The sequence below is a fragment of the Eurytemora carolleeae genome, unplaced genomic scaffold (genome assembly GCF_000591075.1).
Source record: "Eurytemora carolleeae unplaced genomic scaffold, Eaff_2.0 scaffold1569, whole genome shotgun sequence".
NCBI lineage: Eukaryota > Metazoa > Arthropoda > Copepoda > Calanoida > Temoridae > Eurytemora > Eurytemora carolleeae.
Window position 1 is genome coordinate 46,602 of NW_019397457.1, and position 15,963 is coordinate 62,564.

Consider the following 15,963-nt stretch of genomic DNA (forward strand, 5'->3'; position numbering starts at 1 on the left):
TGTTACTTTTTTCAGAAAAAAAATGCACCGGATAGTGAGACTGGCAAAAATAAGCTGTTGTAGATCTAAGTCGAATATTATGCCCCTGGAAAATTTTAAGTTTGCCGAAAACGTTGCGCATTTCCTGATCCTTAACAGAAATGATGGTGGAAAAAGATATGTTATTCTTCCTATGATACAGCCTTCAAGATTAAAAACAAGGAAACTTAGTATTTGTAGCCCGATATGTGTCAGAAATCCATATTTTATTCTGTAACGTGTACGTTTTCATTGATAATATAATGATAATAAAACTGCAGCAACTAAGCTAGTAAGCATATAGATTACATCATTTAACAGTGCTTCATAATATTACTCGAATGAACCCATAGCAAGTACGACATTTAGTTATATCTTTGTAAATATTAATAGGAGCCGGTCCTGTCTTTGAATGTAGACTCATATAATCGCCTATGAGCACTGAGCAGGAGACTTGGAACCTCTGAAAAGTGACCTTCGTCGGCTCCGATTTTTTATCTCCGGCCTCGTTGGACTTCATAGCCCATTTATTATTATATACTCTCAGTGACCCCTCAAATTCATGAAAAAAATCCTCAAGTTTTTTATACCAAATCAGGGTGTTAAAAATTGCGTTTTTTATTTGTTATAAATGCATAAAGAGACGAGAACTGAAAAAATATAGCAGGAAAAGAAAAGAAAAAATATTATTTTTATTGTCTAACACATTGATGAAAAAATGTTAAAAAATTAATTTTTCGCGGGCTACGGGGTGTTAATATCTTTTTTTTGTTAAATCACACTTTTTTGCATTTTCCGCCCCAATCTTTATGGTGGCTGGTAATGTTAAATAATTACTTGGGAGCAGGATATGAAGTTAGATTACATATATCTCTTTCCGGAGACTTGGAACCTCCAAAAAGTGACCTCTGTTGGCTCCGATTTTTTATTAGGGTTTCCACCGGAATTTCGGGGTACGGTTTACGTACGGAAATGATCCGGAAATTTTTTCCATTTCCATTATGGAAAAGGTTCCGGAATTCTAAACGATTTTTTTTACGTAAACCGGAAATTTCCGGAACGTTGTTCTGGAATTACTGAACGTTACGGAATAGTGTTCCGGAAAATTCCGGATTACGGAACAATAGTTCCAGAATTTTCCGGAAAACGTTGAAGACATCTTAAACTTGTGTAAAAGATAAAACCAGTAAGTAATACTATCTACAGAATAATAGAATGTGCGCCTGGTGTAGCTGTATTTAAAGTAATACTACTGTGACTGCCATGTCTACAAATAATTTCATCTACAGAAAACTGTGGAAAGGAAGACGACATGTATAGCAATCCTTGAGTCTAATTGATGTTGTTACAAAGCAAATAGGTTAAATAGTAACTTATAAAATCACTTTTAAATTGGTCTGTATACAGCATAGTATATACTACGTAATTTCCGTGTCTCATGTTCATTGAACTATTAAGAGTCATAATTTAAGGCTAAAAGTCGTCCTCCTATTCCAGAGTTTTCTGGTTCTCACTCTATTTATATACTTTGCTTCTCTGTTTGTCCCTTTGTATCCATTAAACGTCCGAACAGCTGAACCGACCGAGCCCAACATTTATGAGGCAACTCACGTGGCACAAGGGAAAGTTTAAAACTAGTTAAAAATTTATGCGGTAAAAAAACTCGAAATTTATTATTTTTTTAATTCACCAGTTTAAAGCCTTGTTTTTATAAACTCTTATTTATATGGTTCATTTTATCCCATCCTGTTCAAATACGGAGGGGGAGGGGGGAGGGGTCATTAGCCTATCCGATGACCCTCTTGAAAAATAAAGACTAATTTGTCAAAATATTGTGGGGAAAATGAAAACTGTAAATGTAAAATAGTCATGATGAACTATAGTGAAATATTTGTGAATATATAATTGTAGAACTAAATGCGTATTTAATGTTTTAAGTTTTAACTTTTAATGTTATAACATTGCTTTCTATGTCTAATATTGTGTTAAAATTTCCGGTTTACGAAATGGAAACTGGAAATTTTATGGTTAACGTTATGTAAACTGGAAAAATTTCGGGTTTACGAAATGGAAACTGGAAATTTTACGGTTTCCATTCCATAAACTGGAAAAATTTCCGGTTTACGTAACGGAAACCGTAAACATTAAGTTTCCATTTGATCCGGTATTATCCTGAAATTCTGGTTTACGCAACAAATTTCCAAAATACAAATTTTTTTCCGGAAAAATAGAAACCTTTTTTATCTTCGGACTTCAGACAATGAACATAAATAGCCTAAATTTTCTTTCAAAATACTCTGTGGCCCATAAAATGCATGAAAAATTAATTCAAGTTTTTGACGTCAGCGCATAGTGTCGAAAAATGTCTTTTCTCTCGATATTTTTAAATTAAAAAATGAGATCAAGAGGAAAAGAAAAAAGAAATTATTATTTATACTATTATCTAATCGAATAAAAATGTTCAAAAATTAACTTTTAGTTAGCTTTGGGAAGGTTATTTAAGTATTATGTTAACGAATATACTGTTTACGTTACATTTGCCATCCTTATACAGATGGTGGGCGGTTCTATGATTCCTTAGGAGCAGGATATGAAGTCAGATTACTGACTCGGTCGAAATAAATAGATCAGACTATGCAATATGCATATACAGTATATAAAACACTCATAATGACTTCTAGATTACAGATAGAAAATAAAGAGAGAAAAAATATTTTATTTTCCCAGAGACTTTGAACCTTGAATAGTAAGTAATACATCCAGACAAAATAAAATTATACATCGTCAAAATGTAATATGCTAAAGACTAACCCTGTGCATTTTTCGATCCCCTGACATAGGAACATCAGGTCGAGGATCTGCATCTCTGTTAATGGGACCATAAGGTGCTTTTAAGTATAATGGGTATATATATATTTATTTATTTGAAAAATAATTACCCACAAATATAACCTTCAGAATTAGAATTATTAAAACGGTAGTTTGGTGTGGGGTGTATTGCCGTTTTGAGTCGTGCATAAAAAAATTCATGACTAAAACACATATAATCTCCTTTCTTCGATTACAATGAAAAACAATGATAATCATAAAAACCGGTTTTTAACTGTAAACATGCGTACAATTGCAGTACCAGTGTACAGTACATAACTTCAGGTCAAATTACTGAGGATACATGTCTCCGGGAGGAGATATCGGTAATATGACTTCAAATCCCGCTCCTAGGTAATTAGAATCGGCCGCCATCTATATGTCTAGGCTGGAAATCAAAAATCGGAGCCAACATAGGTTACTTTTCAGAGGTTCCAAGTCTCCGGAAAGAGATATCGGTAATCTGACTTCATATCCTGCTCCTATGTTATTATTAAACAACATTTTTTAAATTAGAACCGGCCTCCATCATTTTTAGGGCGGAAAATGCAAAAAAAAGTGTGATTTGTCAACAAAAAAATATTGAACACTAATTAATTTTTAAAAAATTTTTTTTCTTCCATGTGTTAGATAATAATCTAAATAATATTTTCACTTTTCCTGCGATATTTTTAATCAGAATTTGTCGCTTTTTGCATTTAAAAAATCAATTTTTGACACCCTGTTTTGACATAAAAAACTTGAGGACATTTTTTATTTTTGTTTTAATATATTTTAGGGGTCATTGGGAGTATATATTAAAAAATGGGCTATTAAAGTCCAACATGGCCAGATATAAAAAATTGGAGCCGACGGAGGTCAATTTTCATAGGTTCCAAGTCTCCGGAAAGAGTTGTCGACAATCTGACATCATATCCTGCTCCTAGGCAATTATTTGAGTCTACATTAAAAAAGAACCGGCTGCTATTAACATTTACTGAGATATTACCAAATGTCTTGCTTGCTACGGGTTCTATTCATCAGAATGGGTTCAAGTGGGCCTAATTAAATATGAGAAAAAGTAAACAGATTTTTGATCTATAATTGGATTGCTTAGGATTAGGGTTTTCGCGAAATGACCAAATTTTTTGTGCAAAATTTGCGAAATTTATTTGCAATTTATGAATATTTTTTTAAGTTTTGCAAATTCTCAAAACTTAAATGCACTCGCATAATGCGAGTGTTGTTACTCAGTGAGAGCAATTTTTTTCGAAAGTTTATCATTTGGATCCAGATCGTTTATTTGTGAGGACTCGGAACAGGATTCAAGAGGGTAAACTGCTCTGGTCCATAGATTAATAATAATATAAACAGAACACTTTATGTCGTATTTTCTAGATTTAGGGATTTTTGTTCACTATAACCTAGAGGCTGAAGCCAATTAGAGTTACGTGCATGCCACGTTGAATGACAAGACAGAGAGAGAGCATGCGCGGAACTCCTTTGGGCTTCTGGCTTAGGGTTATTGTGAACGAAAAACCCTAAATCTTAAAAGGACGACATCTAGTGTTATATATGTATTGTTATCAATCTATGCTCTGGTCCTTCAGTAAGCTCTGCTCAATTGGATCACTGATATAATTTGTTTTGCATCACCCATGCGAGGTGAATATTCTTGACTACTAATAATGGCTTTGAATAAATACATATTTTAGTTTCAAAAATGTTAACTGGCGTCCGGAATTGGTTAAAGAAAATCAGTTAGGTGTAATATCCAAGGTAAATATTTTTAAACATTATTTTTCGTTACGTGAGAAGTTTTTTTTTTCAGGAGAAACGAGCTTTTTACGATTCCTTACCGATACTGAATTCAGAACATATAAGGAAATTTATATAAAAAAGTCATATTTTCTGCAATGTAGATAGTTCTTCATACTAAAAAACCTAAGTTACTGAATCAAATCCAAACAATATAAAAAATCGTTGATGCCTCGAGATTTTCGCAATTTTAATTAATTTTCGTAAACTTGGATAAGTTAATTTAGAAAAATCTCAAAAAAAATATATTTTGTTCTAACAAGAATGGAGAGAATTCCTTAACCCGATTGTATCGTCTTCATATGTCATTTTAAGTTAAAAGTGTATGGTTTACATTGTTATAAATATTTAAAAGGCAGTAATATAATTGGACTTGAAAAACTTGATCCTCATGTTTTGATCTTGATAGTAATTAAAGGTCAAAGTTTTAAATGACTGTACTTCAATCGAAATCAACAAATATGATATTATTATTATATATTATTTTCGCAGTGGTCCTAAATACTATTTCGAAGACGGATTGAGAAAAGTTAACCCATATCTAGCTACCTACAGGAAGATGATTTTTATGAGCACACCACATTTTGTAGTAGTGAGGGGACATTGGGGGGGGGGGTGAAAGTAATTATGCCTGACGATTTGGGGTTATCAGTATTTAGTATTTAAATATTTTTATTGCGAAACTTATTAATTACAGTTTCCTTTAAATCACTAAATCAAGGAAGATTTTTTTAAAACAAAAGTTCATGTCCGACCTGATGTCATGTCACCTCTTGGTCAAGTTAATTCAAAAATCCTCCTGTATGCAGATCTGTTGTAAAATCTAGATCCTTTCCTGGAGCTAACATGCCTCTTAGGAACTACTCAGTACAATATTTATCAAATAATAATCCTATTTAATTGTTTTTGTCTTGTCTCAAAAATGTGCACACTTATTAAGTTTTTTTGTTTACATTGTACAGTGTACTTGTAGTAAATATCTTACTACTCGTTTTACGAATAATTCTCCCATACTGTTAGGAAAATGTGCACACTTATTAAGTTTTTTTTTTTTACATTGTACAGTGTACTTGTAGTAAATATCTTACTACTCGTTTTACGAATAATTCTCCCATACTGTTAGGAAAATGTGCAGCTTCAAGAGATATCGAGCTTTATTTCAATTTTGAGTTAAATTTCATAAAAAAAAATATATTTTTTTATAGGGGAGTGATATTTTGGGACTGTGTGTAGTGTGCCTTAACATTTAGTTGTTTATTGTTAATGTTTTCCAATGCTCTTGGGGACAAAAGGTGTTTTAGAGAAAAAAAACTAAATTAATTTCCTTACTCAATATCTGGGGTGGAATTATTTTTAAAAGAAAACATATACCCTATTCTGTATATTAAAAATTGTCAATCATGTTTTCTCACACAGTTTGATGTATGTCGAATATTAGACATAGTTAACTCCAGCATACCAAAATTGATTAAAAGACAAAAAAAAATATTAAAACCAAAGATTTTTAAAATGGTGCTTTCTGAAATCCAAGGTGTGACAAATACATACTCCTAAATAAACTCACGATAATCTGGAGAAAAGACTATAAAAATGTTGCAACAATCTCATCATTAGTTTTGACTGCCTATTAGACCTAAGAAATAATAATTGAGAAATAATTTAATTTTTATTAAAATCACATGTTTTTTTTCTGTAATATATTTACATTTACATTTTTCATGAAATGTATTATTTATTGTTTATTGGACTAAAGTACATTTGCACTGAAGTCAGCCGATCTGTACTCTTTTTGAACATTAGTGCAACTTTACACATTTTAGGTTTCCTAACAGCAATTTTATATTAAATGATCATTGAAATACTAAAAGTTATTTCTTCAAACACACTTTTTATTCAGTTTTCAAGGGGGAATCCCTTCAAAACTGAATAAATTTTTTTGCAAATTATCATCAGTGCAAATGAACAGTTCAATAAAATTTGCTTATATGTTATAATTAATTAGTTACTAAGTTATAATTGGCAAAAAGGTGAAATTTTAAATTTTAAGTTATCGAACTAAAACTTAAATCTTGTTAATTTGTACTAATTTTAAGTTATATGGACACAATGGTGAAATTTAAAGTTTTAATTTGATTGGACATTTTTTGCTTCATTCTTTCTAAAATGTGTTCATTTGTACTAACATTGCTTTTCTTCACACTCTAAGCTTTAGTTTAATTGAACATGTTTTGTATTTGTCATAAAATATGTGTAATTAAGCCAGTTAATTTTTTTTCAATGACATTGCTTGCATTATCTCTCAAGCTCTTACATATCATAGAGCTGGAGGTGAAAACTGGACAAATAGCGGTCAACCTGGAGCTAGTTAGTAGGGATTATATTGTCAGGTGTAGTTTAGCTGTGTTATTGCACATATATATTTACATTTGTAGATTCAGTTCTTTCACTCTTTTTTAAATTTATGGGTTTATGAAGTATTTAGGGTTTCCAGCGGAAAGGAAAACTCTTGTGCGGAATTATCGGGTTGCGCAAACAAATACGTAATTTGTGCAATTACAGTGCATGGCAAATGTAAAATTACATCTTAGATGTCAAGGTCATGCATTATTTTTCCCATCTCAAAACCATTTTTGTGAAATTCATTTCAGAGTAAATTTTTACGCAAAATTAATTTTCGCGCAAACCTGCGGAATTTGCAAGCAGATTTTTGCTAAAATTTGCTTTCGTTGAAAACCCTAGAAATTTTCACAATTTTTTTCTTTTTCTATTGTAAAAAAATAGAAAAGGATTAAATTAAGAAAAATTCGATAAAATCAACCGCACTCTATTGTTTTATTTTCGGTCCGCTGTGCTTTTACTTGGCTCAAAAGGTACACCTTGTGTGACTTAAAACGACCTTTGTCATGACTTATGGCAAAGTTGAGTTGAGTTGAAATCTGATTTTACAAAAATCTTAACCCTATCTGCTGGGGTGCTTGAAAACCAGGATATGCTGGGGGGGGGGACAAAAAATATCTATCTTAATATTTTAGTGCAAGTCTACTGGTTAATAAGTTACAGGACAATATAGATCATATCTTTTTAAAAGTAATCATGATAATTTGATAATCATCATAAATTTTAAGTAAACAAACGTTTATTTTTGATTTTGGAACATAACATAGAGTCTTTACTGGACCCTGAAAATATTTACGTTAAATCCTAGGACGTTGACCCATGGTGTGGAGATTTACATAAAATCGGATTCCAACTCCCTTAACCATTATGTAAGTTGTTGCAAAGGTCGTTTTTAAGTCACACAAGGTCGACCTTTTTGTCGATTTAGAGCAAATATGTTCCGTCTTGAAAAAATGTTAAACTGTAGGGAAGGAGATGTTATCACCAGAACGGGACATTTGCACGAGACGCCCATTCTAGACAGGAAACCCAGATTAACATAAAATTTTGTAATTTAGTTTGCGACTTGGTAATTTACAAAATAGTTTAGATTTCTAGATTTCTTATGTTTAATTTAAGTGCTTATTATTTATTTAATATTTATTATTAGTATTACGTATGTAATATAAGTATTATTATTTATTTTTCTTTTTAATGCACTGAAAGTCTTAAAGTTTAAATAAAAGTCCACATTATTTCCGGTACAAAACAAATTTCGAAAATGAAACTAATATGAATATTGTGATTCNAACTGGAAATCTAGCATCTTTTCCCAAGTATATTACGGAAATCTGTTGTGGTTTCTGAATCTTGTTCCGGAAGTTTTTCTGAACAATCTAGGAATTTCTGAACAGTTGCATTACTTTACGGAAAGTTATATGGTTTAATTCTACCTATTTTTTCGAGACAATATTTTATTTAAAAATTTTCTGTGTTTAAAAATTTATCATACAATATCTCAAAAGATTTCTGTTTTCCTAATTTTTCGATATCTAGTACACTCTACAAAAAAGAAAACTATTGGAATCAGGGGCAAAAAAATTATTTTGAAACATTACGAAACTTTCACGAATAGGTTACGGAAATTTCAATGGCTCTTGTAATAAACCGGTTGTGGCAAATCTTAACATTGTATTCCAAAATATTATTGGAAAACAGTTGTTGGTTGTATAACTTAACCCGTAAACCTGAAATCCTGCGTAAACTAAACAGTTGTTGGTTGTATAACTTAACCCGTAAACCTGTAATCCTGCGTAAACTAAACAGTTGTTGGTTGTATAACTTAACCCGTAAACCTGAAATCCTGCGTAAACTAAACATGTATAAACTTTGAAACCACTTCTTTATTTTCTTAAGTCGTCTTTTGCGTTCTTATTTTTACTTTAACTGGTTTGGGTTTAGGAGATTGAGAATAGTTCATGAAGATTCAAACTATCTTGTTGTTGACAAGCCCTCGTCCTGGCCTGTACATTCATGTGGTACATTCAGGCAAATTTATTGATTTCTACATGTTCAGGTTTTCAACAAAACATTATCAATTAATGCATGTTTTTATGAATTGTTGTATTCCGGACTGAACCAGAAAAGGGTGAACAGTCCCTTAGATACAATGTGAGATCGGAGAGACCAGATTGGATCAGTACATCCCGGACCAATGTATCTGATTTATGTATGCATTTATAAATGTAAGATTAAATGTATCAATAAATATACTTATACATATTAATGACTTTATCACTAGGGTGTTTATATATATGCACGCACATTAAGAAAAATAAGGTTATCTCGATACATGTAGGTAACTGAAGTATTGTAATGCCAGGTTGCAAATATATGACAACGCATGAGGTGTTAGGCCCAGGTGATAGGACTAACCCGATCTGCAGCGTCATCAGGTTACATAGATGATAGATAATACAAGTCTAAGTACTTGAAGTGAAATCTCATCTATTTAATGGTTTAAGTACACACGTTTTTGATGTTCTAATATGTGGTATCAGAATACCACAATTGGCGCAGCCTAAAGGTGTTTCTTTATGCCTAATTTGGGTTTTCTAATGAATAAATCCGAATTAGTTATTAATAAAGAACTTAAAACTCGAACCTACACCCCCCCTCCCCTTTTTGCACCCCTCCAATCTTCATATTTTGAAAGCTTGGGGGATAAAATGGCAATTAGTGATGGAGCAAAATAAAGTAATAAAAACTTTCAAATATAAAGCTTGTTTGGGTTTTAGTCAGCAACAATCTGTTAGTAACAGTTGGAAAACATTAAAAATTCTAACAATACAGATTGGATAACAGACCTTCACCCCCCCCCCTTCTTCTCCTTCTTTATGTTATAAATGAAAAGTAGAGATATTAAGGACTATATACATCAGTTACAATGAAAACTGTTGATGTGTCTAACTTTAAATTTTAAGTAAATATTATATACTTTCATTATATTGCCTACGTTAACAATTTATCTGCTAAAACGTGTTTTAACAAATTAACAGAATGTGTTCAAGCAGATATTAATTACATATTGTTGATTCTATATTACTGAATACATATGTAAAACGTATATGGTACATAGTACATAGTACATAACACATAGTACATAGTACACAGTACATAGTACAATACAGTTGTACTGGCAAAAGGAGATTTCCCCCCCCTCAATGGGGTGGTAGGGGGATGTGTAAAGCAATAAATTTTAATGGATTTAACTATATTGGATATTGAACCCTAAACTACTTGGCCTCAATATTTGAAAATTTAGTTGAATGACTGTTGAAAAACGTGCTGAGTTCTAAAACAGAAGCCAAGCTGGACCATAACAATAAATAATGGGACCAGACTGGGCTTGGCGTTTATCCCAGGGTTGGAGGGGTCAACCCCCCTTCTCACCCTCCGGAATACATGTGCAGGGTTGCGCGTAGAAACTGTACCGACCAATAGTGTACAGGAATATACCAGGCTCCGGCCATAGCAGAGGTGTATCATCTTATCCGCCAATAGGAGCAAGATCTGCACTATACTCTGTTTCAAACCCATAACACAATATTCAACCATGGGTGGAGATAAACGCACCAGGAAAATGGCAAAAACTGCTCATTCTGCTGACAACCAGGATAAGAAAAGGACTTCAGGTATACCCCGGACTTAAATTATTTAGACAGACGGACTTTTAGTTAGTTACTCTGTAAGAATAGTTAAGTACCTAAAGTGTAGGGTAGATAGAAGTTCTCAAACACTTCATCCTAAAATAAGAGAGAGTTAAAACAGTTATTTGAAAATTTTACAGTTTTTGAGTTCTACGGAATTAGAAACTAACTATTACTTGGGTTCTACGGAATCCCTGTAGCTAATATTTTATAATCTCAAGTTCTACGGAATTAGAGATTAACAGTTACTTGGGTTCTAACGAATCCCTGTGACTTAAAATTCACTTGGGTTACCCCAAATCCCTGTGAATAATTATATATAATTCTCAGTTTCAAATTTACTAGAATTTGGAATAAACGAATAAACCGAGTTCTAAGGAATTAAGTTTTTTCGGAGAAATATATATATAACAATTATTTCAAGTTCTTAGGAATAGAAATAAATCAATAAACTGAGTTCCAAGGAATTAAGTTTAAAACTGTAAAGTCCCGAGTTCAATTGAATTAAGGATAAAAACAGTATAAATCACACCCTCTAAATATTCTCAAAAAAGTTATACTCAGGGCAGTGTTAAAGGTTGATTATTAACTAATCTTTGACAATGCCTGGAGATGAGAATAATCCTAACCCCCAGCCTGCTGAATCCTCCACCGGGGCGGGAGGAAATGCTCTCCCCCCTGTAGAAGGAGTACAGCAGGCTGAAGGAGGAGTTCCCGACCCCACTCTACAAGCAATAGGTAGCCTCCAGACAGTATACAACGCTAATGGAGGACCACCTGCTGAGAGAGGAGGAGGGAGGAATGGAGCAGAACATGAACGGAGGATTCAGAACGGAGGTAACAGACGCATCTCCGGTCAGAATCCCCAGGATTTACCTGCTCCCCCTCCGAATCTGGCACAGAATGACCCTTCTGTCGTTGACTTCGCATCGAAGGAAGGGAAGTTCTCCGTGCTGGATAGACTGGAACCCCTAGGTATAGAGGAAGAAGACCGTTATGTACCCAACCAAAACGAAATCTTGTTCACCAAAACTAAGTGGAGTTTTGATGGACAAGATAGTTTTAAAGATTATGTGGTACGGATTGGGGGATATGCCCGTACATTAGGAGTGGGAGAAATATGTTTCAAAAATACATTATTTCAATCATTCCGTCCTCCCTGCTCATTTATCGTGTCAGATATGGAACCTTCTATGTCTTTGTACAGGAGAATGAGCAGGAAGGAATATGTGCAAGCCCTCCATGAACGGTTAGAACCCGCCTCTGCATGTGACCTCATTTATACTCAATTTAAAGAGTTAATCAGTTTCCTGGTGTTCACTTNAATATAGAAATGAGAAAAACTTGGAATTAAACCCTGATGAAATATCTAGGATAAACCAACTTAAGGGACTGTTCCTGACTAAGCCAATTAGGGCTTATCCGGATTATAAATCTACAGAACCTTTTATCCTAGATACTGACTTTTCAGGAGTAGCAGCAGGAGGCGTTCTTTCCCAAGTACAAGACGGGAAGGAACGCTTTATTGGCTGCTTCTCCAAATCCCTTGATACAGCTCAGAGACAGTATCCAGCCCACAAGGGCGAGCTGTTGGCGGTCATTCTAGGCCTCCGGAAGTTTGAACATATACTCCGGGCCCGGAAATTCCTGATTAGAACAGACTCTTCAGCTATAACATTCCTTAAAGGGCTGAAAGAAGCTCGGGGATTATTTGCTCGATGGTTAGTGTATTTATCATCCTTTGATTTTGATATTATGCATAGACCAGGAAAAGTAAATTTAGCTGCAGATGCTTTGTCCAGGACTGAGATGCCTCAAGATGAGCAGGACAAGGAAAACCCAGATAAATATTTGGTTTACTCAGAAATTGATGATGTTTATCAAATTACAAAAGATAAATCAATCAATCAATCTGAAGAATCAAAGGAACCCTATGTGTTTAACATAGAAACTAACTCTAAGTTTTTGGTGACACAAAATCTGACAAAAGATTGGAAACTAGAAACTAAGAAAGATTACCCCTTACAGTTGGTCATAGATATAGTTAAGGACGGAAAATTGCCAAACCAAGATGACCGGAAGCAATTGCCCCCCATAACTAATTTGTATCTAAACTGGTTTAACTTTCTTTTTGTGAAAGATGAACTATTGTATTTACAAAGACCTGTAATGGATGGTAAAACAAGTCCTCCCAGGATTTGTGTACCCCGTTCTATGCAGAGAGAATTGGTAGAACTAGCTCATGCTGGTCACCGCGGGATGACCGAAACTCTTGACAAATTAAGAGCTAGGGCATTTTTCCCAGGTATGAATAACTTGGTTACTTTAATTGTGACTAACTGTGTACCCTGTATACAGAAAATGAATTCAATACCCTCTGCTAAGAACAAAATACAGCACCATGAGATGTTAGGATACCCATTTCAAAGAGTTTACCTGGATACAGTAGGTCCGTTGACTCCCTGCAGATATAAAGGGATCGTCTGCCGACACATACTCACTGTACAGGATGGGTTCACTAGATATCTTGTAGCTGTACCAATTCCAGACCTAGAAACAAAAACCATATTAAATGCATTGATTGATAGGTTTTTCCTAGTTCATGGAATGCCAGAGACGATTCACACTGATAATGGATCCTCTCTGATGAGTCATTTATTTCAAGACACTTGTAAGCAAATGGGTGTTAAAATGACGCAAACTCCCACCTATAGCCCCCAGGGAAACAGAGTTGAGAGGGCTCATAGAACACTCGGACAAATACTTAGGTCTGATGATAGTTCTAACCCCAGCTCCTGGGCTCAAAAGGTGGACGCAGCTATATTTGAAATCAATATATCTAAAAACCGGATTACAGGGGTAGCCCCGTACTATGCGATGTATGGACGAAACCCCCGGGTCCCCCTAGATGTATACTTCCCTGATAATCATGTACAGGGTGTCTTAAAATGGACTAATTTTGTGTTAAATCTGTCAAAACATATTGAAGATATACATGAAGAAATGGCGAAGCATGAGCAATTATGCATCCCAGTGTCCGCAGAAATTAAGATACCCCGGGGACGTTCAAATATAAACCTGGGAGATATAGTATATTATATGTCACCCAGGGGCGTAATTAATCTATCCAAGAAATTAACCTTGAGGTGGACAGGGCCCTATAAAGTGACAGGGACCCCCACTGAATCATTATCTGTGATCAATCCTATTGGTAATTGGGCTGTAAATAAACGCGAATTACACGTCCTGACCTCTAGACTGCGGAAAGTAGATCCAGCTTATTACAAGCCGGTCAACGAGCAGATTGATTTAGATCAATTATTTGATGAAAATAATGAAGATAATGAAGTTCAAATTTCAATGGATAGGGAATCAAATGCTTCTCCTGATGTAAACATAGAGAAACAGGCAGACGTGTTTTTAGATTCATCCGAGGATGAGGATGAAAATGTTCCCCAGGGTGTAACTGAAACCTCTGATAAATTAGAGGCGCCCAGGAATATATCCCCTCAATTACATCCTCAAGACATAAGTGAAAACCCTCCAATCCTACAACCTGATCAGATAAAGTTGGAAAATGAGACAGATATGAGCTTACCTCAAAACAGGTTGACCTCCACTGAAGTGTCAGTGCGACCTCCTGTAGAGAAGAGAAAGTACAACCGCAGAGAATTACCCCCTCCACGTGAAGGACAGGGGGGAGTTCGACGGGAAGCTTACTCTAGAGCATTGAAACATTTCCAACAAAACCTGAATAAGAGAAAAAAATGATTTCTTTGAGGCTGTAGTATTTTGTTCAAATTAACAATAATTAAATAAATGAGTTTAATGATTGTAATTAAAAATTTGAATAAATGATAAAACACTTTAAACTAATAAATTCTCTGATGTATATGTTAAAATAACAATGTATATATCTAAGATAGTTAGGAAAAGTTAAGAAAGTAGGAGGACAGACGGACATGAACCAAATAATCTTGAATAAAACCTTGTATAAACCGAAAAATCATGAAATTAAGATATAAAAAAATCTAATTTTGATTAATTTCAGGTAACAAGAGGAGAAACAAGAAGAAGATGTCCCGTGCAAACATGTTGATTCCCACCAATCCCAATGGTATACAAGTACCTGAAGGCTATGTCTTGGTGAAACAAATCAACTCCAATCCGAACCCTGCCTCAAACTCTAATCCTAAGCATCCGTTCGGAAGGAACTGGAACAGGAACCAGAGGAAGAGAGAAAGGAAGGAACAGTTTGCTGCCAGTGGGGGAGTTAATCCAGCCAAGGATTCAACCCAAGCTCAGTCCTCCGTGATAGCTCAACCTGCTGTGGCTCAACCTGCAGGATCACCAGCAGCTGACGCAGGACTCAATCCCCCTCACTCGACCTGAAGTTGGGGGTGATGGAGTGGAGAATAAATCCACTGTGAATCAACCAGGTTATTATACCAGTGATCACACAAAGGTCCGGGCCAACTTGCTGGCTGTCAGGAACCAAAATAATCTGTCAGCTGAAATGATGCTGAACAACGTGAAGAAACTGGTCAATTACACCTACAGTTTCACCAAGATATTAGCGTCGCCCGACCCCGGAGCCAAATTCGAGGTTGTGAGGCTGTGGCGCTATGCTGGGAATGGAGCTAATGTAATCGCTGGAGCGAATGTATTAAACGTTGTCATTGAAATCTTGTTCTTCTTTAAAGCTTACGGGAATCCAGTAGAAGGTGATAAGTTCATTACACCTGCATTGGATTGCATCAAGCTTCACCATAGCTTGGTAAAAAGCGAATCCCTCAAGGGATGGACGGAAGATAAGATAGTACAACTTACTCCAGAAGCGATTGTTGATAAGCTGGATGCTGTAACCAGGAAAACAGATACATGGGATACTCTCAGGAGGTTTCTAAACGTCCTGGATAACTGTGGCCAGTTAACAGCCAGGTTTCCATTGAGTACAATCTCACCCTGTTACAGGTTTATTGGTGGCGGTGGTGAACCACGATTCATCCATGATGCTTATAATCTGGGGATGACAACACGCTACAATGCAGCGCTAAATACTTTGGTAATGCATGTTCAGCAACCACATACTCCTTTGCTGGGTGATAACCAAATTAACACCCTGTTGAGGAACACAGGGTTTTCCCTAAGTAAGTTCACTGGTTTTGCTCAAGCTGACCGCAGAACAGTATCA

General features: G+C 34.9%; 1 protein-coding gene across 5 annotated transcripts; it reads left to right on the forward strand.

The window, feature by feature from the left end:
• LOC111714394 (RNA pseudouridylate synthase domain-containing protein 2) lies at positions 1 to 9,237 on the forward strand. Of its 5 annotated transcripts, none has more exons than XM_023489495.1 (9): positions 1 to 201; positions 4,581 to 4,644; positions 4,697 to 4,749; positions 5,176 to 5,238; positions 5,493 to 5,540; positions 5,760 to 5,806; positions 7,004 to 7,070; positions 8,048 to 8,104; positions 9,022 to 9,234. In XM_023489495.1, exons 1-9 carry the CDS (start codon positions 23 to 25, stop codon positions 9,119 to 9,121), a joined length of 678 nt encoding a protein of 225 aa, XP_023345263.1. In that variant the 5' UTR covers positions 1 to 22; the 3' UTR covers positions 9,122 to 9,234. The 5 variants fall into 5 exon arrangements, with proteins under 5 accessions (XP_023345263.1, XP_023345262.1, XP_023345261.1 ...); XM_023489494.1 differs by lacking the exon at positions 5,760 to 5,806 and adding an exon at positions 5,657 to 5,703 and having other exon boundaries at positions 5,176 to 5,235; positions 5,490 to 5,540; XM_023489493.1 differs by lacking the exon at positions 5,760 to 5,806 and adding an exon at positions 5,657 to 5,703 and having other exon boundaries at positions 9,022 to 9,229.
• The last annotated feature ends 6,726 nt before the right edge of the window (positions 9,238 to 15,963 follow it).

What these genes read in the sequence shown, in the direction of transcription:
- LOC111714394 (XM_023489495.1), top strand. Translation starts at nt 23, where the DNA reads ATGCACCGGATAGTGAGACTGGCAAAAATAAGCTGTTGTAGATCTAAG. An exon ending in CCATATCTAGCTACCTACAG is followed by an intron (nt 5,239 to 5,492) that starts GAAGATGATTTT and finishes TCCTGTATGCAG; the next exon opens with ATCTGTTGTAAAATCTAGAT. An exon ending in TAATTCTCCCATACTGTTAG is followed by an intron (nt 5,807 to 7,003) that starts GAAAATGTGCAG and finishes TACATATCATAG; the next exon opens with AGCTGGAGGTGAAAACTGGA.